A 26,794-nucleotide genomic window follows, 5' to 3' on the forward strand; every position below is an offset into this window, starting at 1 on the left:
TTTTGGATTTCCCTCAGTGGTCCGAGGAGTCCGCCATGGCCTTGTCCCTCTTTTTCTGCCCCAGCTTCAGATTTCCTGCTTAGCCGCTGGAGCTGGTTCACCTCTTACTGTCTGTCTGCCCAGGGCAGCCAGTCCTAGAGGAGTCCTCCTGGCCTGTGCTCTGTTCTGCCCTTGAAGAGCAGGCTTCTCAGCCTGGGGGCAGCATGGATGCCAGCTTCTTGGGCAGCTGAGAGCTACAGGCTTCTACTTTCACGTGGGAGGGTATAGACGGGACAGTCCTGTAGCTGCGGTTTATGCTACATGTGGACTCTGTAGATATATGGCTTTTTTCTGCCTGAGAGAGAGATGCCAAAGGTCACAGTCAAGTTATTAGTCACTTTGGTAAGTTACATAAAAGACGGGTTATAGAGAATCACTGGAAAGTTGTAAAATGTTGATTTTACCTTTAAAGTAACTTCTTACCCATCCTTCCCATTTTAATGACTACTTCTTGAATTAGGTCATTCATTTGCTGCTCATACATCCAACAAGCGTGTATTAAGCATCTGTTCTGTGCCAGGCGCTGTGAATTTAGTGATGAGCAGGATGGCTGAGGCCTCTGCCCCACGAAGCTCACGGCATTGCCCAGGTGGTTGCCGCAGGAACCTGTTGTCTCTCGGCCTCTCTCGTTTCAGTCCATCTTCCAGGCGGATCCTGCCTCTCGTCGGTTTGGCTCGCGGTCTTGCCTCTGCCTTCTGTGCCTGGTCCAGACTCCATAGCCTGCCTGGTGTTTGTTTAGTCTAGTCCCAAGGCCCTTCCCAACCCTTTACCCTTCCCTGCCACTGCCCCGGCAATGGGGACAGCTTCTCCCTCCTTGGTCCTCCATTGAACCTTACTCGAGACTCTCATGTTTAAGAAAAACTTAGCTATGAGGCACAGTGCCTAGGGTTCACAGTGTTGTTAGGTCCCCACAGAAGTGTTTTAATTTCGTTTAAGTTAAGAAAAAAAGAAATCCAACCTGGATTATACTCAGCTTTATACCACCACAGTTGTTATATTTACCTGTAGTATTTTTGTTATGGAGGAAAGGAAAGCTGTGTGAGGTCCGTGGAAGTCACCGTGTGGCCCTGTCTGTGAGATGTGCCCTCTGGTCTGCTGCTTTGACATGACTGTTGAATTTGCCTGATTGCCTCTAGACAGGGGATTCACAGCAGGCAGGGGCTGTGCCTGAGAACCCCTGGCCTTCCAGAGCCTGGCCAGGTCCTGCATGCCCCAGGTTCTGCCAGGATAGCTCTCTGACAGGTGCCTGGGTTCAATGGCAGCTCCTTTTGAGGAGTAGATTTTATTTGTTCCTTCCTCATGCTATCATGGTTTATCCTCAGCACATGGGCATGTCAAGGGAAAGAGACCCAGGGACCTGCTGAGTCTGTAACCTAAAGCTGTCCTGGATCAGTTTGGCTTACTCACCTGAATTCATACCTTCCAGAATCCCTGGTGTTTCTGTTATTGGTGGCAGAGAAAAGAAGAAGTGGAGAAAACATGCTCTTGATCTTAGGTCACCTACTCTCTTGGAACCTCAGTTTTCCTCCTCTATAAAATGGAAGTGGTGAAACATAACTTGTACAATTACTGTAACCATTAAGTAGCATATATAAAGTGTTCATTAGGTCAGGGCACTGCAGCTGATGCTTGAAATAGTGTGCGTGTATTTCTCCTGTTTTAAAACTTTGTTCATTGTAAGATAAAGTATCAGTAACAGCAATCTGAGAAATAGGAAACACTGCTATTTTAACTGTATGTCTTAACTGTGTGATGAAGCTAGATTTCAGAAATATTAAACTGAATGAAGTAAGTCTTGGGTTCAAGGTAGGCTGGCATCACTAAAGGTGGAGCAAGTGGCTGGGCTAACATCTAGTTCTAGTCAGCAGTGTTTTCCTGTTTAGGAAGACATAGTGGCAAGTCAGAGGTGCTATCTCCGTGATCTTAAGGAAGTCACCTTATCTCCTTGAGTCATAGGCGAGGTTCCGGCAGGACACTCTTCACAGAGGGCAGTAAGAATGAAAGAAAAGGACCTTATAAACAGTGAAGTGCTTACCCATATGAAAGGTCTGTCTGTTTGCTTACTTCTCAGGGAAGTTTAGCCTGCGGCACTGATCACTCTGGGTAGAACCAGGACACCCCTCCCATGCACGCCAAGGTCCTCTTTCCCATGATTTACCGTCATCTTCCTGCCTTTCAGGTTCTATTTCACCAACTGGCATGGGACCAATGACAACGAACAATCAGTATGGCGACATTCTCCAAAGAAGCAGAAAAACGGCTATGAGAAAAAAAAAGTTCCAGATGCAACACCTCTCCTTGACGCCAGCTCACTGGAGTATCTGTTTGCTCAGGTAAGACGTTTGGGCCCAGGGGAGCCTGGAGTTCGTGGAGTGGGTGAGACATGGCAGGGGTCCGATTCCCTGGTGCAGCCGACCATGGTGGCCGCTTAGATGCTTTATGACCTGTTCCGTGGGTCGTTCTCGCCAGCCCTGGACTTGCTCCCGGTGAGGGGAAGGGAAGGCAGTTCAGCATCCAGTGGGGGCTGGTTATCCACCTGTGGGCCTTTCCCCATCCCTTGTTCCCCCAACCCCATTCACTTCCTCTCTGTGGTGCCTCTGCACCGAGAGCAGAGGGGAGCTCTAAGTGAGGGATGGTGTCATTGAGCAGGGTTGGTCATGAAGGTGCTTCTCAGCAGTCACAGAGGGCAAGGAGGTGGCTGCTCTGAGTCATAGCAGTGGTGAGTGGAATGGTTAGACACTAGAGAAAAGCCAGAAAGTGAAGTTCAAGTCACCCAAATTATATTAACCTGAGATAACTAGCATTTTTATTTGTGTGCTTCCTGATTTTATCATTGGAGAAGGCAATGGCACCCCACTCCAGTACTCTTGCCTGGAAAATCCCATGGACGGAGGAGCCTGGTAGGCTACAGATATGTACCATGCACTTGTAATATCTGAAAATATCTTATTCGGAGTGTCTGTGTACTTCTTGCTAAGCTGCTGCAGATACTGTGGTGAGCAAGACAGACATGGTCTCTGCAAGCCCCAGATATTTAATTGAATTGGACAAACAAAACAAGCAGATAAAATGATACATAGATAATACACAAGGAATTGTGAAAAGTTCTATGAACGAAAAAGCTTTTGTCGTAAGGAATGTGGGGAGGGAGGTTTGAATGGGGAGAGCTAATTTAAATAGTATAATCAGAGGTCTCTCCAAAGAGGTGGCATTTGTACTGAACCTTGAAGCATAAACAAGTGTCTGCATTTCTCAGGGAGGAGTAGGGAAAGTATTTCTTTGGAGAGGAGCAAAGGTTTCAGCAGCAGCGCTGCTGACACTTTGGGCTGATGACTCTCTGCTGTAAGGCGCTGGGCATGTGGAGTACTTACGTGCAGCCCTGGCCTCCCCGCTCCTTGGTGCCAAGTAGCATCATCGTTGTGGCAGTAGAGTTGGAGGGAAATGGATGGATCTGCGATTAATTTTGGAGATGGACTTGATATGACTTGCTGTGAAGTTGGATGTGAAAGGTTGAGGGTGGAAGCATCGAAGATGATTTTGAGATTTGTATTTTGGGCAGTGTCTGACAGATAATGGAGTGATTCCCTGCATAGGAAAGAGTGGACGCAGCAGGTTGGAGAAGGGGGGATGGAAACAAGGAGCTCTCTTTCAGAGATACCTGTGAGATATGCAAGTGGAGATTCCTGGTAGGAAGTTGAGTATGATACTGGAATCCAGAGGAAAAGCCAGCCTTCATTTAACTAATCATTGTTTCTAAACCTTTTTGTTTTTTTTTCCCCTGTTACACTATCACTGTTACAAAACAGCCTCAGGTATATTTCTGAATATGTGTTCTCCTTATTATTTCCTTAGGATGGTTTTTCACATTTGGGTTTTGTGTCGCAGTCATCTGCTATACAGCTTTAGTTATTGGTTGCACTTTCCATAACATATCTGAGGAGTGGCCTGCAGAGAAGTGAAACAGCACAGCCCTGGGCAGATACTGTGTGGAAAAAGTAAAGTGAACCGGCAATTTTCACATTGGCTTTTTTGAATCCAGCCTCCCAGTTTTACACATATTCATGTCTGAGATTGATTCTTTTACTTTTTTGGAAGAGAAAGTGTAAAGAAAGAGTGCCCCATACTTCAGGAGTGAGTATGACATTAGAATCTGACATTTCAGAGCTTCAGGAATGAATTACCTGAGGTAGTTGTACAGTGATGTTTACAGAAAATCACAGCCAGACGAAACAGTTTCGAATTTTGTTCTCTTTCACACACACTGCTGGCAGAGATGATTGTTGTTGGTCCTCAGTAATTTATAGAAGCAGTCAGTGTCCTATTCTCACTGACAGAAACCAGCAGTCCTGCCTTGAAAAAAGGAGAACGGCAGCGGTGAGAACCCTTCATCCAAAACCCATTCAAGTTGCTTCAGGGAAAGCGAGTTGTCTTCCTGATGTAGGACCACAACCCCAGACTTCGTGTCTGCCTCTTTCCAAGCTGGAGAAAGGCTAACAGTCCCTTCCTGAGAGCTTGGTCCACTTGCAGTCGCTGAGAAGAGACCGAGTGTGGCTGTGGCTCCGTGCTGCAGAGCCGCAGCCCTGGTGTCGCATCTGGTCTGATACCCATTGCCCTCCACCCCTCACCACACGCACACGCTCATGAGGTCCCTGGCGCCCACAGGGCTATGTCTTTATACTTGTCTTTGGTTTTGGTAACTGCTTGAGGTTATGTATTTCCATTTGTTCTTCTTTCTTTTCTGGAGTCTCCATGAGATCAGGGATGTGGTTTGGTCTGCTGCTAGCACCTTGAATATCTGGCCCATAATTAGTTCTTGTTAGTCAATAATTACCAACTGAGTGAGTGATGTTATTTAACCTTGTGGTGCCTTAGATTCCTCATCTGTTAGGCAGAGTTGGTGGTGTTAGCATCCCCTCATAGGGCTGTTGTAAAGATTAAATGAAATAGTGAATGAGGAACCTCGCACAGTGCCTAGCACTCAGGGCAGGGCTTAATAAAGGGGACTGAGCAGTGATGTTATCGTCATTCCTCTGTACAAGACAGGTACGTATTGGCCACTGCTTTTTAGTTTTCATTTTTGTTTTCTGAAGCCCTCATGGACTCTTGGAATGTGTGGCATACCTCCATGAGGGAGGGGTTGTATTTTGAGGATACATTTCACTATTAGAAACTGTAACAGCAGATGTTGAAAAAACTCACGTGTGGTCATAACCCAGTGTAGAATCTGGATTCCTTCTCCTTTCTGTAAATCTACATCAAGAGGGAGGTGGGTGCTCAGTTCATTGTGGAGCTAACAAATGATCACACCCCAGCTAGCTGTCACCTCCCATGCCCTGGTGCAGTCCAAGCCTAGTACATGCTACTTTTTACCATCACTTCCATGGGAAGCCCTGTGGAGGGGCTTCATGACTTTTAAAGGAATGAATTAACCTGGGGAGAAGATTTCCCAAGCCCTTTCATACCCAACTATTGAGAAAGAGGTGCCAGGGAAACTCTAAATCTCATTAGTCTCATTGCTATACTGCATTTTGGGTGGCACTTCCCTGTGTGGGGAACCTTCCTCCCAAGATCAGAAATATGGGCAGATGCTTAAAACTTAAGTGGTGATTCATTTCTTCTCATCTCTGTTCCAAAGGGACAGTATGATTTGGTCAAATGCCTGGCTCCCATTCGAGACCCCAAGACGGAGCAGGATGGGCACGACATTGAGAACGAGTGTCTTGGGATGGCTGTGCTGGCCATCTCCCACTACGCCATGATAAAGAAGATGCAATTGCCAGAACTCCCCAAGGACATCAGGTAAACCTTCCTGCTAGCTGAAAAACTGATTGTGGGGATGGTGTTATTTTTATACATTCTCATACACCTCAGTGGTTGGCTGACTACTGCTTTCTGCAGAGCCAGCTTTTTTTTAAGAATATTTAAAATAAAAGGTAGTACAATTATCATTGTGTCCTGAATTGGAACGTTGGCTGATGACCTCAGAAATGTGTTCTAGGGTGAAAGTTCTGGGCTGGGTTGCCAGTCAAATGAGTGGCCCACATGCCCTCCCCCTTGCTCTCTGCCCATGCTGGGCATTGGCATCTGTCCCTGCACTTTTTCCTTTTGTGCTGGATCTGTCCTAAAATCCTTCTTGATGTACCTCTAATGCAGCTGCTATCATTTCCAGCCTGTACTGGTTCACTGGAGAGCTGTTAATTCCATTGTGAAGCACGATCAACTGTTACCTTAAGAAAATTATATTTACTTAAAAATTATCATTTGCAAGCAAGTCCTTCTGAAGGAATATTCAATCTGTATAACTTCCACCTATCTATGAAATACTAATATAATTTTTATTTTATTTTTTTGGCCACCCACCCATCATGGGGGAAATCTTAGTTCCCCAGCCAGGGATCAAACTGATGCCCTCTGCAGTGTAAACACAGTCTTAACCATTGGACCACCAGGGAAGTCTGGAAATATAATTTTTAAATCAATGCACTATTATGTCTGTCCCAAGACAGTCACTTTAAGAGGGGATTATTTCTTGCTGTGTTATTTGTGATAGGTGGCATGCGCCTTCTCGTAAGGTTACATCTCGTGTCTCCCTGCCCTTGACCAGAGTCTGGAGCAGATCACGAGGTGCTCCTCAGAAATGCAGGGACTGGTGAGACACATGCTGCACTGCTTTCTCCTGTTTCTGTGGCGCTTGCTCTGGGGACCTCTGTATTTTTGCATGAGGCCAAAGTTAAAAATAGCTCTCCTCTGACCTTCCCCTCTGTTACATTAATCTAAAAAAGAAGTTACAGTATTTGTTGGGGACAAATTTCAAGCTCCACAGTTTTCCGCTGTTGTGAAACTCAGTGCGGCAGGGATTCCCCTGTGCTGGGTGCTTTCTCAGGCTGAGTCTCCCCACTTGTTTTCCCGCCAGCAGACTTGCTCTCTTTTTTCTCGGGTGTTCGTACCCCTCTTAAAGCTGGGTCTTGTTCTCACAGTGTATCCATTTGCTGGATCTTAGTCATAGATACTCTCTCATTAGCACCTGGATGGTTAACTAATCTTTCACTTTATCTGTTGATCCATTTAATGTATCTGGGACATTTGCACACAGCAAACACTAGGTCTTTTGTATTTGATTAGCTTTTATGTGTTTTTCCTATTTCTTATAAAGGCAACCTGTGATCTTTATAGAAAAACTGTCAAATAGATGTGCAAGTAGAACGTGTGAAGCATCTGTCATCACTCTTGACACCTTCCAGGTGACTTTCTAACTGCTAAGGTTCTGGCTGAACCTTAGCAACAGTGTGTTCATGTGAACACCAGTGTACGTGGGAAGGAACAGTGACGTTAGCAAACAAAAACAGAAAGCTGCCATTTTGCTGCCTGCTTTTGTGACCCAGAAAATCTGATGATTCCTGTAGGAATTTCCATTTCAGTAAAATCTATGGAACAGGTACTTGTCTCTTTTCTTTCAGTCCCTGTTCACCTCCATCTCCCTATGATTGTCATCCTGAGTTTTACTCCAAGACCTCTGGGAGTAGAACCTTTCTGATTTGGCAACACAGAGAAGGAAGGGTTACAGGCTTATGTTTGTTTCTGAGCTATTCTGCTAACCTATACATAAAAAAGAGATTTTTTTCTTTCAAACTTTCTTTTAGCTACAAGCGATATATTCCAGAAACATTGAATAAGTCCATCAGACAGAGGAACCTTCTCACCAGGATGCGGATAAATAATGTTTTCAAGGATTTTCTAAAGGAGTTTAACAACAAGACCATTTGTGACAGCAGCGTGTCCACGCACGATCTGAAGGTGAAATACCTGGCTACCCTGGAAACTTTGACAAAACATTATGGTGCTGAAATATTTGAGACTTCCATGCTACTGATTTCATCAGAAAATGAGATGAATCGGTTCCATCCCAATGATAGTGGAAATGTTGTCTGCTATGAAGTGATGGTGACTGGAAATCTTGGAATCCAGTGGAGACAGAAACCACATGTAAGTGCTGATAGGGGCTGGTTAGAACATCCTGTGTCACGTGGTGTGTTCTGTGTATTCTGTTGGTGTTATCTCTTTGCATGTTCATCATGCCTGTCAGCTGAGTTTGTTTCATGGGCTAGAGACAGTGTATCATTCATCTTTTATTGTGTCCATGTAGCAGTAGATCTAAATAAATATTTATTGAGTTCTGTAGGGAAATAGGAAAAAGTAGCGTATGCAATATGTAATAATATAGCAATAGCAGACATTTACCAAGTGTTTACCATGTACCAAGTACTTTTCTAAGTAATTTTCATGGATTAACTCATTTATTCTTTAAATTTATGAGAGATACTACCATTTCCCCTACTTTATAGATGAACAGAAAGAGGTACAGACAAACTAAGAAATTTGCCCAAGGTCGTAACTAACTAATAAGTGATTGTGCCAAGAATTGATTTTAGGTCTTTGGCTCCATGAAATAGGGTGATTTTTCTTGCAATTTGGAACTTCTTTTTGAAGTGTTTATTGAATGAGGCAATAGACCAGATTGGTTTAAAAGCATGGGTTTTAAAGCTAAATAGACCTGGTTCACATCCTAGCTCCACTGTTTATATTTACATGGCCTTGGGAGGGTTACTTCATATATATCAGTCACATATTCATTATTCATCTATTAAAAGGTAACACTTACTGTACTACCTTATAGTGTTGTTGAGAAAACTGTCATTTAGCATAGAGCTTATGTAATAATAAATGGTGTATAATAAATGTTCAATAAATAATTATAGCTGCTATCATCATTATTTGGGCTTCCCTGGTGGCTCAGACGGTAAAGCGTCTGCCTGCAATGTGGGAGACCCAGGTTCGATCCTTGGGTCAGAAAGATCCCCTGGAGAAGGAAATGGCAACCCACTCCACTACTCTTGCCTGGAAAATTCCATGGACAGAGGAGCCTTATAGGCTACAGTCCATGGGGTCGCAAAGAGTCGGACACGACTGAGCGGCTCCACTTCTTCTACTACTATTGACGTAAAGATGAAATTTACTTTCTACTCCTGTTTTATTCTCATGCTAAAATAATGCCAAACACTTAACAAGCGCTTTCTGTGTTAGTATGGGTTAACCTACCTTCTGCTCTAAGAACCCTGTGAATACATAAGATCTCTGTTTTGTGGATGGGTAAATAGAGGCTCAGAAAGATGACCTAACTAGTTAAGTAACTGGCAGAGTCAGGATCTTATCCAGATCTCTAGTCTCCAAGACTCGGCTACACAAAATATGTAAGCTTGTGCAGACACATATGACTCCCCAAGTTATCCAAGCATGGGATTCATACCCGCCGTTGAAAATTCCAACTTGATTATGGCTGTCTAGTCAAGACAGTCAGTGGTAGATTCTAAAAGGAGAAAGCCCATGCTCAGCTGGGGGGACCTGATTGTAGATGTACGTCTAGTGGGCAGTTATTTCCGCTCCTGAATTTGCTTGTACATTACAGATTATGTTAAGAGTTTAGTCAGTGTGTCCTTTGAGGTCTTTTCCAGGGGTAGGGTCCTAAGAATCCCTGGTGGGACCTGAATAAGCCCATGGGTGCTGGCTCTCCCAGTTCCTCCATCAGTCCAGGCACTCTGGCTTTCTCTTGCTTGGCTGCAAGGCCCTATGTTGTTTTGCCAGAAGAAAATGAGAAATGCCAGGAGAAAATGAGAAAGCTGGCTTCACCCTGTCGCTTATGCATTTTATCAGATTGTTCCTGTTGAAAAGGAAAAAAACAAACTGAAACGGAAAAAACTGGAAAATAAACACAAGAAGGATGAGGAAAAAAACAAAATCCGAGAAGAGTGGAACAATTTTTCTTACTTCCCTGAGATCACTCACATTGTAATCAAGGAGTCTGTGGTCAGCATTAATAAGCAGGACAACAAAAAAATGGTAAGTTTCCTCCAGAAGTGATTCGGCCTGGGTTTGGTGCTGGGAGGGGACTTTGCTGAGGACAGTTATGCAGCACGTGCTCTTCAAGGTTCCTGTCCCCGAGAGAAAATCTTGTGATCATCTTATTTAAGCCAGAAAGTCCCTGTTGCTGACATTGACATTATCAGTGTCTGTGTTTAAGTTACCTGAGTACGTTCTAGTGCCTTTCTTTGTTCTTCAAATGAAAACAGGATTTGTTATCCTCCCAAAGATATTTCAGCATCAATATTCAGTTCACAAAAATTAGTGGATTTGAAAAAAATTTTGGTGAGTGAGGGTTAGCATTTTCTCCCAAGGGCTCCTGCACGGCCCCTCTGCTGAGTTGGGTGGGTCACCTGGGATGAGGTCGGTGGGAAGCCCCGCTTTGCACTTGAGTGGACTGTTGGGCCGGTGGCTGTGGCCACAGTGACAGTCCTCGTGGTGTCAGGCACACCCAAGTGACTCTCGGACAGAGGAAGGAGTATTCAACTTCACTTCCTCTTTTCTGGTATCACTTGAGGACATGATCTAGACAGGCAGGCCAGTTTGGCAGGGGAAGTGGGAGCCCAGCCAAAACAAACATGTTTGTGTCAGGGAAGTCATGGCGGACTGCTTGTGGAAAGGACAGGATGGTGAGACACAGTGCTCCATGCAGTAGAGGTGGTCACCTAGGGAAGTACCGTGTTTTGCCTGAAATTGGCAGATTTTACTGTGTCAAAATCCTAACACTCAGTGCTGGGAAAGAATCTGGTGATGCAGTTTAGGACAAGTGGCCATCCTTTTCTATCTAGAGTATTGGTCTTTTGGGTATACCTTTTGAGAAAGCAGTTTGATTTGTTATTGTTTAGTCGCTTAGTCACCTCCAGCTCTTCGCAACCCCGTGGACTGCAGCACGTCATGCTTCTCTGTTCTTCACTATCTCCCAGGGTTTGCTCAGACTCATGTCCATTGAGTCGGTGCCATCCAACCATCTCATCAACCTTCTCCTCCTGCCCTCAGTCTTTTCCCAGCATCAGAGTCTTTTCCAGTGAGTCAGCTCTTCTCATCAGGTAGCCAAAGTTTTGGAGCTTCAGCATCAGTCCTTCCAGTGAATATTCAGGGTTGATTTCCTTTAGGATTGACCAGTTTGATCTCCTCGCTGTCCAAGATAACATGTATTAAAAGGCTTGAAAATATCTACATATCCCTCCATTCAGGAAATGAGGATCTGTCTTTTAGAAACAGTGAGATGCAGGCAGTGGGCGATGAATGAGAATGTTTATCCCAGCAGCATTTACAGTGTCAAAAATGCTGACACTAACCTGCACATATGATTATAGGAAAACGAGAAAATAAAATACAACTCATCTGAGAAGTAGAATATTATGTAAACAAATTGCTGAATTTTTAAAAATCTGGAAGAATGCTTCATAAATGGAAAAAGGCAGAATATGAAACTTAATGGAACCAATTTTGTTTTAAAAAGTTTAAAGCATGCACATGCTGTTAGGAAAATAATCAAATATTAACAACTATTTGTTTATGATGGTGTTATGAGTGATTTTAACTTTTAATTCTCCCTATCCTCCCTTTTTTTAAAATAAAGATATATTGATTGCCTAAGAAAACTGTAGTAAAAATGTGATGGAAGACATAGAAGAGCCCAGATAGATGTTAGTGGAAACATGGAAAATGGCAAGAGGGAGAAAACAGAAATAAATGCTATTTATTCAGCATATTTGGAGAAGGAAATGGCAACCCATTCCAGTATTATTGCCTGGAGAATCCTGTGGACAGAGGGGCCTGGTGGGCTGCTGTCCATAGGGTTGCACAGAGTCAGACATGACTGAAGTGGCTTAGCAGTAGCATCAGCAGCATTCAGCATGTTATAGATATAAAGTCATATTGTCAGGATTTCGGCTCCACTTCCAGTGGGCAGTCTGAGACTTCAGGAGAGCTGTAGAAACTTGCACAGGGTCAGCTCAAGCCTGTACTGATTTGGGCTCCAAGATGTGCTCTCCCTCGCAGACTCCGTAGTGAGGGAGAGCTTGGCACATCTGTGGTCTGGCTGTTCCAACATGGGCAAACCCTGGAGACATGGCCGAGAAGAAGGAACAGCAGCCAGTGGGTGCAGGCTTTGAGAGCCTTCCCTGTCCTGTCCTAGCTGACAGTCAAGGGCAGCACTCAGATGGCACACCTGTCGTCTAGGCCAGGGCTCACCCTGGCCACCCGGGCCCACCCGGGCCCACCCGGGCTGGTGGCTCTGTGCCAAGCTACAGTGCTTGTGGGGCTGGGGGAGGCGAGAAAAAACCCGTACTTGATCTCCTCGTTACTTTTTCTTTTACAAATACGAGGCCTGCTATGCGCCAGGTACTTCCTGTTGTAAAGACTTTGCAAATATGAACTCTTTTCATTTTCTTATTGACTGTATGAAGTGGGTATTTTATTATTCCCATTTTATGAAGGAGGAATCTGAGGCACAAAAAAGCTAAATAACTCAGCCAAGGTCATACAACTGTGACATTAAATCATTTGAAATTGCTGATATTTGATAATTTTTGACAAAAATGATGATTACATATGCTTAAATATACATAGAAACACTGAGGTTTGAAACTAGATAAACTGGCTCCTGAAGCTGGTGGGTTAACCCTGTGTAATGCTTTTTCTCATTTATCTCATCCCCCATCCCTTCCCAGCCATGGGATTTCCAAGCTGTATTTTGGTTGCCGCTTTCAGGAAAGCATGATGCGACCATGTTATCAGATCATATCTTGATTTGTCTCTTCTGTCTGCATCTTCTTGACATCTCCCCTTTCTATTCAGACTTCTGCTTTCAGAGAACTTAAGCACTTACATGGTTTCATTTGTATGTAGTTGGGTGAAGGGCTACCCAAGCCAGACTGTCTTGCCTTTGCTCTTTGGGGCTCTGCAGGGAGATGCTGGGTCACACCTTAAAGGAAGCCCACTTAGCACAGAGCCTCCTTCCCGATCACCATCCCTATGGTAGTCCTGCCCTCTCTTGGCCTCCTTGGCTCACAGCCCCAAAGCACCTTTCCTTTGGCATCATAGCTAATTCTCATTATAAGCCCTTTACCTCCATTCTGCTGGTTGCTTATATCCCTCTGCCCCCACCCCTTCATTGGTCTCATCTCTGCTTTTCTCTGCCACCAGCCTTTTCTTTCTCCATTGTTATGGAAAGAGTGTTATACTCCAGTGTCATTTTGCCCTTCTCTTAAGGCTCCACTGTGTGTTAATGTTAGTATTTTTGTAAGCCAAAGCTCTAAATCATGGCTTTATATACCTTCCTTCATCAGATGTTCCTGGTTGACCCCACAGTTCCAACTCAAATAAATGCTCATCTCTGCTCAGGGTTATAGGATTAAGACAAAAACCTCACCTGTCTTTACCTCGGAGCATTTTTCTTCCTTCCATGAAAACTCCCTCCCTCCTCCTCTTCTCTCTTGCCTTTGCCTCTCCCTCTGTGAGTAATACTGCGCCTCCTCCAGACCCTCAGAGTTCCCTAATCTCACAACCTCATCATTGTGTCTGGGACCGTTCCTGAATTAAAATCCAGAGTTTCATCTTCCGAGCCAGCTCTGGATGGGATAAAGCACTTGTGCCTCTTAAGCAGGAATAATGTGTAGTGCCAGGACCAGGGTACCACCTGCACACTCTGCTCTTCCTGCCTCCACTCTTTTATGTTGTTGCCACCTTGAATCAGCCTTCCTCTTCCATCTGGTCCCAGGGGCAGCTTCTCCATGGTCTCATGTCTCCCACACAGCTGTCTATCCCCTGCTCCCCCTACATACACTATTCTTCATCCAAAAAAAGGTTTGAGGTAATAGATAAAAGAGTGTGGTGAACAGTCAGAATCGTTTATAAATGCAAGGGTGCAGTTACTGTCAACAGAAGGAGCTTCCCTGTGGGGTCATGCATCCTCCATTGTGTTGAATATGAATATCTTCTCACTGTGTACCTGCCCAGAGAGTCAGCTGCTGCTTGAGATGGCAGGCGTGTGATGTAACCATGGGCATTTCTGCTCTCTTGCAGGAACTGAAGCTCTCTTCCCACGAGGAGGCCTTGTCCTTCGTGTCCCTGGTGGATGGCTACTTCCGGCTCACGGCAGATGCCCATCACTACCTCTGCACTGACGTGGCTCCCCCATTGATAGTCCACAACATACAGAATGGCTGTCATGGTCCAATCTGGTTGGTTCAATAACTTTTCCAGTTATCTTTGGTGTGAAAAGAACAGAGAGATGGAGGGGAGTGTGGCCTTCTCAGGCATGGGTGTCATCAAGCATTAGGCTGAGCGCTTCTTGGTGCCCTTGACTGTCCCTGCCGTCTTGGCCAGGCCTTCCCGTCACCTCTTCTCCTTTATGTGGGTGTCCTCACAGTTGAACCCCTCACCTCTCCATAGCTGACCCAGAAGCGCTATACATCCTAACTCCTTGCTATGCCAAACGCTCTGGGTGATGCGAGAAAGATAGTGCATAGATCTCCACAGCAGATGGTGTAGTGAGAAACAGAATCCCGAGTGGGCTTGTCCTCCGGTGCCAGATGCACAGTGAGGGTGACCAAGCCTCAGTGCTGGAAGGGCTTTGCTGGGTGTCTCGTCCCACCTGCATCTCAGACACCTCTGGTGATGGCGTCCCTCGTGCTTCACAAGGCAGCGAGAAGCTTGGAGCTCTGCAGACTTGCTCACCCTTCTGATAGGGAGTCGAAGTCTGCCTCCTTGTAGGTTCTGTCTACTCATCTGAGTTCTGCCGTTTGGAGCGGTAGGAATTCAACTTCCTCTTATCCATGACCGTCCTTCAGGCAAAGGAACACAGCTGCTGGGTTTCTTCTGAGTCTCTTTCAGACCACAGTGTATCTGCGGAAGCACCTCTTCAGCCACCTTTCGCACGAAGCGGTCCCCACCTTCTTCCCCATCCTGGGTGCCTTGTGGACCGGCAGTTTGTCAGTGGTGTGGTCCCAGCATGGAGAGGCTCACACACACACACAATTGCAGAGCAAGGGCTGAGCTTTATAATAAAGCATGGCCTCAGATATCCAACTACAGTTAAGCGTCAGGGCTGTGGCACCTGCTTCTTCCTTTAGACTGGAAAGCCCTCCCTCCCGAGTCCATACAGCCACCACTTCCTTCAGGGTCACTCACATGTCACCTTATTGGTGAAGTCTTCCCTGACCACCTTATATAAAATAAAGACACCTCTTCCCCCTCTGTACCCAACCCTTCCTGACTCCTTCAGTCTGCTTTATTTGTTTTCAGTGGTGTTTATTGCCTCCTGCCATGTTCAGTTTATGTACTTTGATTCTGTCTGCCTGCGCTTATCACCCGATGACTTGGAGCCCTTGGTGCCCTTCTAACACAGATTGACCACACAGCCCCCTTACCAGCCTCAGTGAGCAGAACTCACTGCATGTAGTAACCTCACGTGTGGATTTATTTAGCAGCTGTTTGTTCACTGCCTCCTGTGTGCAAGACTCTTCCGTCCTGGGGACACAGGAGTGTCGGACAGGCATGTTTTCAACTCAGAGCTTTTCAGTTCTCGTTGATTTCTTTATTCAGTGTTTATTTCTCAGTTATTCATTTATCTATTGATAAGTGATATGATAAGCTGCTATGAGCCAGGCATGCTCTGGTTATTGTGGATACAGCAATGAACAGGACAGCCCCAAATTCCTGCTATCCTGAGGCTCATGTTCCAGTTGTACAGCCTGGGATGGTGGTGGAGGGACCCCTACCACAGCATCGAGGCAGCTCCACGTCCCAGCCTTGGGGGAGCTCTTCTGGCCAGAGTGGAGACGGTGTGTGTGGGGAAGTCGGGGATGGGTGGGCTCAGGGCCTGGGGCAGTGGGCTGAGCCCCCTTCTCGACCTTGGAGACCTGGTCTGTTTTGAGGCTTCTCAGCACCTCAGCCTGCCTCACATCTTACACAGGAGAGGACGTTAGGACTCAGGCCAGGTAATACGAGGGGACAGCAGGCTTGAGGCCTCTGAGGGCGTGGGTGTCTGTGGGGCTTGGCGTGCTTCTGTTTGGTGTGAGCTCCCTCTCTGCCTCTCTCTCCTAGCACGGAGTATGCCATCAATAAGCTGCGGCAGGAGGGGAGCGAGGAGGGGATGTACGTGCTGCGGTGGAGCTGCACTGACTTTGACAACATCCTCATGACCGTCACCTGCTTCGAAAAGTCTGAGGTCAGCTTGGGGGCTAGCTCGGGCCGCGTGCAGCCCGAGCTTGCGTGGTGAGGGGCGGGAGTCAGAGGCCTGGGCCCCTGAGGAGCCCCCACAGTTCTGACGCTGGCCGCCTGCGCTCCCAACGGAGCCCACTTGCAGGCAGCCGACCCTTTGGTCCTCAAGACCCTTTGTTTCTTCCTTCAGGGGACCCACAGCAGGGTTCTCTGTGTTCTGGAAGGTGGAATGTGGCCAGAAAATGAGCTCACACAAAACACCCAAGGGCTTAAAGTGGTTTATTTTATACTCGGCTCTATCACAGACCCGAGCTCTGTCTGTCTGTGGCCTTCACTGGTACAAACCAGCACCAATAAGACCTATTGGAAACCTGACCTAACACAGTTTTCCCCAGATGGCAGCTGCAGGCATTTTACCAGACAAATTGCTGTCCTGTGTTTTAACAAGATTTCTATTAATGACTCAGGTGTGGTTGGAAGCTGGGAATGATGTGAGAGAAATCCTAGTATTTTGGCTCAGGTAGAAGCTGAATTCCTGACTTGGCCTCACTAAACAACAGTGCTTTGTGATTCATGTAATTTTTTAAAAAATACAAGGAATGGACTACTTTAAAAGAGAGAGTTTTACAGAATTAGTCCAGATAAATACACTGGTGTTGACTGGGTTCACCATGAGCTGTGAGAACTGAGGTGGGGGAGGGGCCGGCAAGGTGAGAGGCAGCGTATGTGTGTACTGCAGGCCTCGGACATGGGAGGAAGAGTACAGGACAATCCCTGGGGCTGGACTCAGTCAGGAGTCGGGGAGGAAGTGGTGGAAGGAACCCAGTGCTGCCAGAGTCCTAGGCGAAGTCTCGAGGGGCTGCTGCTTGCCTGGGGTGCTCCTGGACACCGCGGCCTTGGGGCTGACACAGGTGCAGTGGCGCAGCGCCTGGCAGGCCTGTTGCCTTGGCAGGATTCCTTTCTTCTGCATTCAGTCAGTCTCTGGAGGAAGTTTTATGTTTTTACCAGGGATGGGAGCATGAGATGGCCCAGCCACCTTTGCAGGTGGAATTGACCTGGGCTGTACCGAGAATGTCAGTGATTCAGTCCCATGGTCTCCCTGGTGTCAGGTTACCCGGGGAAAACAGGAATCAGAGATGGGGTCACTCCTACTGTTTGCTTCAGCTCAGCTGACATTGTGCTGAGCACTTTATCTGTATATTCTCATTTAAGCCTTACTATAGCCCTATAAGATAGGTTGCATTATCCCATTGCACAGATGAAGAAACTGAGGCATCAAGATGTTAAAGATCTTGTCTTAGTTTACACCATAAGCAGATCTTTCTGGCCCTCATTCTAACCACTCAAATAGTGTTCTTTGTATAAAAGTTCTCATGAAGGAAAGCTTCTGCTGTACTTCCTCTCTGGGGCACCATGGAACCCGGAAACGAGACCAGACAACTGTCTCCCACGTCCCCACAGGTTCTTAGAAGAGCTCAGTTTGAGGGAGTCCTGGATACATTTTGCTGTAGTACTTATTTCATATGTAATAATATTTGCTAACCTCTATTAAGTACTTGCTGTGCTATGCTTAGTCGTGTCTGACTCTTGGCAATCCCATAGACTGTAGCCAGCCACGCTCCTTTTGTCCATCGGGATTCTCCAGGCAAGAATACTTGAGTCAATTGCCATGCCCTCCTCCAGAGGATCTTCCCAACCCAGGTCTCCCACATTGAAGGTGGATTCTTTACCTCTGAGCCACCAGGAAAGCCCCTATAAAGTGCTTACTTTTTTACATGCACCTTGCCATATAACCGTAGCCACAGTGCTGAGGTCGGTGTTTTCATGCAGTTCATTTTAAGTGCCAAAATGAAGTGATGCTCTTGTGGAAATCATTGCTGTGTGAGACTGTTTCCCTGGTGTTATTAATAACTCCCATTTGTCAGCACCTTCTCCTGGATCTCCCTTATTACATATTATTTCTAATATTATTAGATAATATTATATATTATTAGATAATATTTACCTTTATTAGATATTATTTAATTTACATGTAATAAGTTTTTCATTTCTAAATAACTTTAGATTTACAGAAATGTTACAGAGATAGTATGCAGCTTCTGTTTGCCCTCCACCTGGCTTCTCCTATTGTTAACATCATACATACCCAGGAGAGGTTTGCCTGACCCCTTTTAAAACAAATTCTTTCTGATCATTTTCCTAAATGGCAGGTGCTGGGTATCCAGAAACAGTTCAAGAACTTTCAGATCGAGGTGCAGAAGGGCCGCTACAGCCTGCATGGCTCAGACCGCAGCTTCCCGAGCCTTGGGGACCTCATGAGCCACCTAAAGAAGCAGATCCTGCGCACGGACAACATCAGCTTCGTGCTGAGGCGCTGCTGCCAGCCCAAGCCCCGAGGTCAGTCCCTCCGAGCCAGAGGCGGGCTGCATCCCCTCGCCATGCTCCGAGGCCCAGGCCAACCGAAAGGTGCTGGGCGCTTTGAGGAAAATGGTCCTTGCGCCACAACTTCTAGGTGTTTTTCATTGAGTTTTGTTACACGTCTGTCCCTTGTTCACATCCTATTCCTCGGGTGTCAGCATTTTCTATAGAAAAGACATACACCTTTTCTCAGTGTCTCAGTTAAGCTGCAGAAAGAGGCATGTTTAGGATTAGTAAGCAAGAATTTTTTTTCTTCCTTTTGATAAAATGTCCTGAGAGCTCCCCTGTCAGTGGTTTATCTGTCAGTCTGAGAAATGGTCCTGGCACATCTTCTGTGGGCCAAGGATTATGTTAGAGGCAGAGAAATGCATCCGACTCAGTCCCTGTGCCCCACGGGATTCCAGCCTAATACAAACAAATGTTACAGGTGAATGAGGCCACTGCAGCATATGATCATCAGCGTAAGACACACACACACATTAAGCCTTGGGGTTGCAGAGGAGAGGATGGTCAAGATCCCCGAGTCCCATGGTGTGGATGGCTACACAGAGGAGGTGGATCTTGAGCCAAGTGTTGGATAGTGAGCAATGTTGCCAGTTAGCTAAGGGAATTCCCAGCACGCATGTGCAGGGCAAAGCAGAAAGCAGATGTAGACACTGCACAAAAGCAGTAGAGGGCTAATGTGTTCGTGACATTGTACAGGAGACAGGGATCGAGACCATCCCCAAGAAAAAGAAATCCAAAAAGCAAAATGGCTGTTTGAGGAGGACTTACAAATAGCTGTGAAAAGAAGAGAAACAAAGAGCAAAGGAGAAAAGGAAAGATATACCCATTTGAATGCAGAGTTCCAAAGAAGCGAGGAGAGATAAGAAAGCCTTTCTCAGCGATCAGTGCAAAGAAATAGAGGAAAACAATAGAATGGAAAAGACTAGAGATCTGTTGAGGAAAATTAGAGATACCAAGGGAACATTTCATGCAAAGATGGGCTCGATAAAGGACAGAAATGGTATGGACCTAACAGAAGCAAAAGATATTAAGAAGAGGTGGCAAGAATATGCAGAAGAACTGTACAAAAAAGATCTTCACGACCAAGTTAATCATGATGGTGTGATCACTCACCTACAGCCAGACATCCTGGAATGTGATGCCTTAGGAAGCATCACTACAAACAAAGCTAGTGGAGGTGATAGAATCCCAGTTGACCTATTTCAAATCCTAAAAGATGATGCTATGAAAATGCTGCACTCAATTTGCCAGCAAATTTGGAAAACTCAGCAGTGGCCACAGGACTGGAAAAGGATGAATGTTGAGCTTTAAGTCAACTTTTTCACTCTCCTCTTTCACTTTCATCAAGCGGCTCTTTAGTTCTTCTTCACTTTCTGCCATAAGGGTGGTATTATCTGCATATCTGAAGTTATTGATATTTCTCCTGGCAGTCTTGATTCCAGCTTGTGTTTCTTCCAGCCCAGAGTTTCTCATGATGTACTCTGCATAGAAGTTAAATAAGCAGGGTGACAATATACAGCCTTGACGGACTCCTTTTCCTATTTGGAACCAGTCTGTTGTTCCATGTCCAGTTCTAACTGTTGCTTCCTGACCCGCATACAGGTTTCTCAAGAGGCAGGTAAGGTGATCTGGTATTCCCATCTTTTTCAGAGTTTTCCACAGTTTATTGTGATCCACACCTTCAAAGGCTTTGGCATAGTCAGTAAAGGAAAAGTAGATGTTTTTCTGGAACTCTCTTGCTTTTTTGATGATCCAGCAGATGTTGACAATTTGATCTCTGGTTCTTCTGCCTTCTCTAAATCCAGCTTGAACATCTGGAAGTTCACGGTTCACATTCTGTTGCAGCCTGGCTTGGAGAATTTTGAGCATTACTTTACTAGTGTGTGAGATGAGTGCAATTGTGCGGTAGTTTGAGCATTCTTTGGCATTGCCTTTCTTTGGGATTGGAAAGAAAACTGACCTTTTCCAGTCCTGTGGCCACTGCTGAGTTTTTCAGATTTGTTTGCATATTGACTGTAGCACTTTAACAGCATCATCTTTTAGGATTTTCAATATCTTAACTGGAATTCCATCACCTTCACTAGCTTTGTTGGCAGTGATGCTTCCTAAGGCCCACTTGACTTCGCATTTCAGGATGTCTGGCTCTAGGTCAGTGGTCACACCATCATGGTTATCTGGGTCATGAAGATCTTTTTTGTATAGTTCTTCTGTGTATTCCTGCCATCTCTTCTTAATATCTTCTGCTTCTGCTTATTCCATACTATTTCTGTCCTTTATTGTGCTCATCTTTGCATGAAATGTTCCTTTGGTATCTCTGATTTTCTTGAGGAGATCTCTAGTCTGTCTGTTAACGGAGTGTGTCTGTGAGTCTTTCCGTGCGTGGTGGGCAGAGGAAGCAACACCAACACAAAAAGGGGCCTGGGTGCTTGATGTTTGAATCGCTTTTTGGTCTCCTAGCAAGGCACTGTCATTGAACTCGGTGAAAGAGGAAGGACTTGTGTGCTTGTTGATCAGATAGGGTTTCCTGCCAGCCTGGGGGTGTAACTTGCAGCCTTTGTTTTTGTGCTTGAAGATACTCTGCAAAGGTAAAAACACATCTGCCACTTGACTGTGAGACCTCAGGGTGAACTCTAACCTTAGAGCCCAGGAACCCTATTCACTCGCATAATCTCTCCTTCCAGATGTGAGAGGCCGTTTTCGCTTTCCTGAGGATTAGTGGGTTCAGGCTGAGGCTGAGGAAATGGAGCACCGCAGGCCTGGGAGGCGAGGTGGCGGCAGGCTGGAGACGGGCATGTGGTTTCTCTGCTGGAATTTGCTGGGAGGCCTCTGGTGCGGCTGCCACCTTGCTGGAGACTGGCGGCTGCGGCGGGAGAAGCACAGGAACAGGGCTGAACCCTCCTCACGGCTTCTGCTGAGGCTTCTGGAGCACTGCGCTGAATGTGATGCTCAGTGTTTGTCTCTCCACTTGATTATAAACTCTTAAGACAGGATCTGGGTCTCAGCACGATGACTCATGGGAGAGGCAGCCCCAGCACAGAATGGGTGCTCCCTCGTGTCGAGTGAATAGCGACAGCCGCAGCCACCACACTGGGGCGTACCTACTATTCCCAGGCAGCTTATCTGCATTTTTAAGTTAGCTCTTTGTAGCTATTATAAATATGAGGAAATTGAGAATGAGAAACGTTCACTGACTTGTTCAGAATCACACAACTGTTCGTATCCCTAGTGGTTACACTGAGAGTAGCAGTTAAAAAAAAAAGAGTAGCAGTAAATAATAATGGTGATGATAATGGCTGCTGTCATCTATTATCACATGAGTAATTCTTAAGTTTGCCAGCCACCCATTGAGGTTCTTTCATGGTTTAAGCTGTTTAATCTTCATAATGATCCATAGTATGTTTTTATCCATTATACTTACTCAAGATTGCTTAGATAGTTAGAAGAGGCATGGGAATTTGAACTCATGTTTTCCGACTCCAGCCACACTGCTCTTTCCCCTATATCACACCCTCTGCAGAGTTACAAGTGCAGTTACCAGCCCGAGACTCTGGGGTGAGGGTCAGTTCTCCTCACCTTTGGGGGTGGGTGCTGTGGGGGGTAGAGCGAGACTATGCGTATGTGGGTGGCTTTTCCACGTAGGCCCTCAGAAGCCTCGTCTTCCCTCTGCCACCTGCAAATTAGAGAAGTGGCGCAATTGTGAAAACTGAAGAGAGTGTCATTTTGAGTTTCTCAGCGCCTCAGCCCTTCTGAGCACTGGCTTCCGATGGCCAGAGCCCAGCCTGGGTTTCACACTTCAATGCACCCAAGAAACTTCATGGAATAAATAAAATCAGGCGGCCCCTCAGAATGAGTGTGATAGTCAAGAAAGTCTACTTCTCTTGTGCCTTGCCCAGTGCTGCTGTCCCTCTCCAAGTCTGAGGGTGACCGTGTTAAGAGATGGGGAACTACTGACCAGTCACCACTGATTCTCTCGTGTTCTCATCCATGCAGTCAAATCTTGGAGCTTGATTTCTACACGGTTCAGCTCTGACACTGAGGACTTAGCAGATCATTGCCAAAGCTCCAGGAATCAGGTGGTGCAACACAGATGAAGGTGCTAACCGATGTGACACCGTTCATAGGCACAGGGGCTGCCAGTTATGGGGCAGCCACCTCCCACCAGGCATTGACCCTCCATGAGCATCATCTCGTTTATCCCTCACAGCACCCCAGTGAGGAGCATAACTGTGTCCCCCATTTTTGTAGTGAGGAAACAGGTTCATGGACGTTTAACAGCTTTCCCCACTCTTGATCCCAGTTCCATGTTCTCTGAAGTGGCCATGCTAATAATTGGCCCACAAATGGCCCCTGTTCCCATTCTCTTCTCTGATTTCCTCAATGGCTCTACTGCCTACACCCTTCCCTTGAGCACCACTCAGGTGGCCCTTTCTTCATGTCTTTTCTCCAGAGTTGCCTGCTTGAAGCTGATTTTTCTCAGGTAACTGGGGTTAGAGTCAGGATAACAGAATGGAGGAGAGTCTGAAAACGGGGTACTTAAGGTATGATAATGGGGGAGCCTGTATCTGAACAAGCTTTTGGCTCCCAGATTTGTACCCCCTTCCACTAGGGCCAGGCATGCTGTGGAGGCAAGAGACTGGAGCCAGCCCTGAATGCAGCATGAATCCAGAGCCTGATCTTGGGCAAATGATTTAATAGCTCTGAATCTGTTTTCTGATCTATAAGGGGATAAGAATACTATATATCTCATAGGATTGTCATAAGGACAGGAGCTAATGTGTATAAAACTCCTTAGGACAGTGGCTGGCACAGAGAAGGTAGTCAGAAAGTGTGAGCTGAAAAAAAAAAAGAAAATAAATCCTGCCTGGCAGGATAGAGGATTTGAGTCACTTGGCCCATTGCCTAAGGACAGTGGATGAATACTCTCACGACTGGTCCGATCTGGAAGGTGCTTTCTTCCCTCACGATAACCTTGGAACTCAGAGTGGCTCCATGGTGGGACGGCGACTTGCATGCCACCTGTGCTGACCCTGCCTTAGCAGATTTTATAAGGGGTCTAGTTTGTTATTTGAGCCAGTAGAATCTGGGGGATGGTCTGCTTGGAATCTGAACATTCAGCCAGCAGTTCATGAAATGCCTCCTTGTTGTCGGCACTGCTAGGAACTAGAAAGCCTCTGGCACAGCCTTCTTTTTTGGGTCACCCACCCTGTTCTTCATGGAACCTGGGGTTTTAACCCTCCCATTTTGGTTCCTGTCACTTCTGGTGTGCTTCCTTTGTCCTCAGTTCTCATCCTTCAGCCCACAATCTGTTCTTCATTCATACGTTTAACAACTATTTATTGAGTGCCTACTGTGTACCAGGCTGTGAAGGCAGAGCAGGAAATAATACAGACACAGGCCCTACCTTATAGAGTTTCTGTTCTCAGCTTCTAACATTTCATTTCCTCCCCTGACTTCTCTTACCAATACAGATCCTGCTGTGTCAACCCCGGAGTGCCTGCCCTTTAAGAGTAGTGGCACAGATTTTGATTATTTGATTCATATTGGCTCTGTTATTAGCCTTGCTGATGAGCTCCTGGGGGCAGGAATCAAGTACTTAGTAAATATTTGTTGAGTGACGGAGCCAACAAATGCACACATATGTGTTGAGCAAGCCCATGGCCGAGAAGATGTTGGCAACTGGGACCTTAGACCTTCATTGCTCCACTCAGACTTCTCTCTCTTTCTTCCATAGAAATCTCCAATCTGCTGGTGGCCACCAAGAAAGCCCAGGAGTGGCAGCCTGTCTACACCATGAGCCAGCTGAGTTTCGATCGAATCCTCAAGAAAGATATTACGCAAGTGAGTCATTGCTGCCATTCCTGGGTCCAGACCTGGCCCTGCCTCCTCACAGTGGAGAAGCCTGGGGAACCTGGGGAGAACAAAGTCACATTTGCGGAGATCCTGATGAACAAGGGGACTTCCCTTTCATAGGTGAAGCTGGTCAGCCAGCAGGTGCCCTGCTGTCCACCCAGCCTTGCTGATGCACCCTAGACTCTCCCTTGAAGGACCTGGCTTAGTCAATTTTTGAATGGTTATCTAGGGCTACAGAGACCTTCCATTCCCGGTTCCTATAGTTGTAGGAACCAACCCTAGAAGTACTTGGAGAATTTGGTGGGCATGTTGACAGATCTCCATAGGGGATTATAGGCTGATGACTCTCATGGCCCCAAAACATGCTTTGTGACAAGGCGCTTCTGAATTTCAGTCCTGGGCTTTCTGATGACATTTCCAGACGGAACAAAGCTGAGGGCGCACAGAGCACAGTGAGGGAGCAGGAGACACACAGTTCAGACCTGAAGGAGAGAGCTGTGCCCAGAAACTGACCCCTCAGACCAGGGTTCTAGCCTCCGGAGGGCTGTGGCCCAGTGTCTGCAGGCTTGGGCAGGCCCAGTTTTCCTCGTAGCTGCCCTTGGGCCTTGTAGGGTATGAGGTCCAGGGAACCCCCACTTTCTGTTATGTACCCCCCTCCTAGGCCCCCTGACACAGGGGGAGACTAAGCCAGCGTGCCAGCAGCCTGGGAGGGAAAGAAATCTGTGCAGGCCGCTTACTGCCCCAGAGAGGCTGCCCCATCTTGGAGGTGCTGGAGGGCGAGTCGTGGGCTCACTTGTTGAGGACCAGGCAAAGGGTAGCAGGCCTGAGGCTGGGTTGTTCATCTGCTTTTTGAAATCAGTTCCTGAAATTATTGAGGAGGTCTTGAGGGAGTGGAAGTCCACAGGGGCAAATGCCCTGCTTCACTATGTAAATGCTTTCCTGAGGGCAGATCTCACTGTTCTGTCCCTCGGGGTATCAGAGCTGTGTCCAGAGATGGGCAGCACCCCAGCCTCTTTTCTTCCTGGAACTTGACGTGTACCCAGGGTCTTCCTTCTCTTCTTCCCCTTGAGCCTCTGGGCCTCTATGCCATCCTCTGTGCCTCCAGTGTTCATTTAGCCAAGAGTGACTGAGCACTTCCCTATGCCAGGCATGACCGCCACCCTCAGCAGGCACACAGTCCGGTGGGGGAGGCAGATTCTTATCTATCCTGAGTAGATAATTAAACGGAGACAAGTCCCAAGCAGAGAGGTACGGCAGGGTGTGGGTCTGTCAAACGACCATGCCGCCTGGTCTTGGGACAGCAGCGGTGCCCTGGGGGAAGTGGCATCAAAGCAGAGCCCCAGAGGATGCACAAGCACTCAGCAAAGACAGGGCGCAGCGTGGGGGAGGCTGGAGCGGGACGCACAGCTGCCGTGGAATCCTTACCACACGGTGCTGTGACTTGGCCCCCGGAATAAGCAGCGCTTCTGGGGGAACAGTAATTATTCTGAAAGCATATGGCTTTTACAGGATGTTCTGGGAACACAACTTCCCATAAGCTTGATGAATCGCTTCATGACAGATGCAGCTTTAATGAATAGTCACAGGGCCTTGCCAGGATACAGTAGACAGGGCAGATGTACCACCATTCTGCTGTGACAGATGACAAATGGTGGCATTTGTGCAAATTAATATACCAAATTAACGATTGTGTACATTCTTAAGAGAGACAGAAATCAGCCTAGGGAGTCAGCCACAAAGCATCTTCTGCATTTAGAGGAGGTCCTAGAATAATACATATCAGTAGAATGATAGAACTCCCAGTTACACGTTTTGTGGGGTTAATATCATTAGCTTGACAATGCCTGAGTTTCGTGACTCACATTTGGATTCACTCCAAATAGTAAGATTATTTAATTTAGAATTACTAAAACTTAAGCTCTGTGTGTGTGTGTTAGTCGCTCAGCCATGTCTGACTCTCTGCAACCCCATGGACTGCAGCCCGCCAGGCTCCTCTGTCCATGGAATTCTCCAGGCGAGAATACTGGAGTGGGTTGTCATTTCCTTCTCCAGGGGATCTTCCTGACCCAGGGATCGAACCTGGGTCTCCCACATTGCAGGTAGAGTCTAAGCTTAAGCTAAAAGGGCCTTAAAGACAGATCATTGTTTGTTGTATGTTCAGGACCTTGAGCAGATGATCTCATTTAGTTCTCATGCTGCTGATTTGGTTTTATTACCTTTTCATATGTGGGGAAACTGAGGCCTGTCCCTCCTGGGTCTGCCTCTGCTATCAGTCACCTTCCTCTAGGGATTGCTAGGGCATGTCCATGTGCAAATTGTACTGCTAATTTGAAAGCATGCACACGTATACCTATGTATCAGATAGATGGGTAGAAAATGAATAGGTGCGAGGGGGCGA

The 26,794-nt window shown here is 46.5% G+C and overlaps 1 protein-coding gene across 5 annotated transcripts in view; it reads left to right on the top strand.

The window, feature by feature from the left end:
- JAK1 (Janus kinase 1) overlaps window positions 1–26,794 on the top strand; it is a 135,534-nt gene that overhangs the window by 94,284 nt on the left and 14,456 nt on the right. For all 5 annotated transcript variants that reach the window (XM_055585583.1, XM_055585581.1, XM_055585584.1 and 2 more), the window contains 8 exons: window positions 2,219–2,372; window positions 5,675–5,838; window positions 7,680–8,022; window positions 9,748–9,933; window positions 13,984–14,141; window positions 16,006–16,129; window positions 18,333–18,519; window positions 24,278–24,384. In XM_055585583.1, the coding sequence (XP_055441558.1) occupies window positions 2,219–2,372; window positions 5,675–5,838; window positions 7,680–8,022; window positions 9,748–9,933; window positions 13,984–14,141; window positions 16,006–16,129; window positions 18,333–18,519; window positions 24,278–24,384 (1,423 nt within the window). The remainder of the gene's footprint in view (window positions 1–2,218; window positions 2,373–5,674; window positions 5,839–7,679; window positions 8,023–9,747; window positions 9,934–13,983; window positions 14,142–16,005; window positions 16,130–18,332; window positions 18,520–24,277; window positions 24,385–26,794) is intronic.

Source organism: Bubalus kerabau, chromosome 6 (genome assembly GCF_029407905.1).
Source record: "Bubalus kerabau isolate K-KA32 ecotype Philippines breed swamp buffalo chromosome 6, PCC_UOA_SB_1v2, whole genome shotgun sequence".
NCBI classification, from domain to species: domain Eukaryota; kingdom Metazoa; phylum Chordata; class Mammalia; order Artiodactyla; family Bovidae; genus Bubalus; species Bubalus kerabau.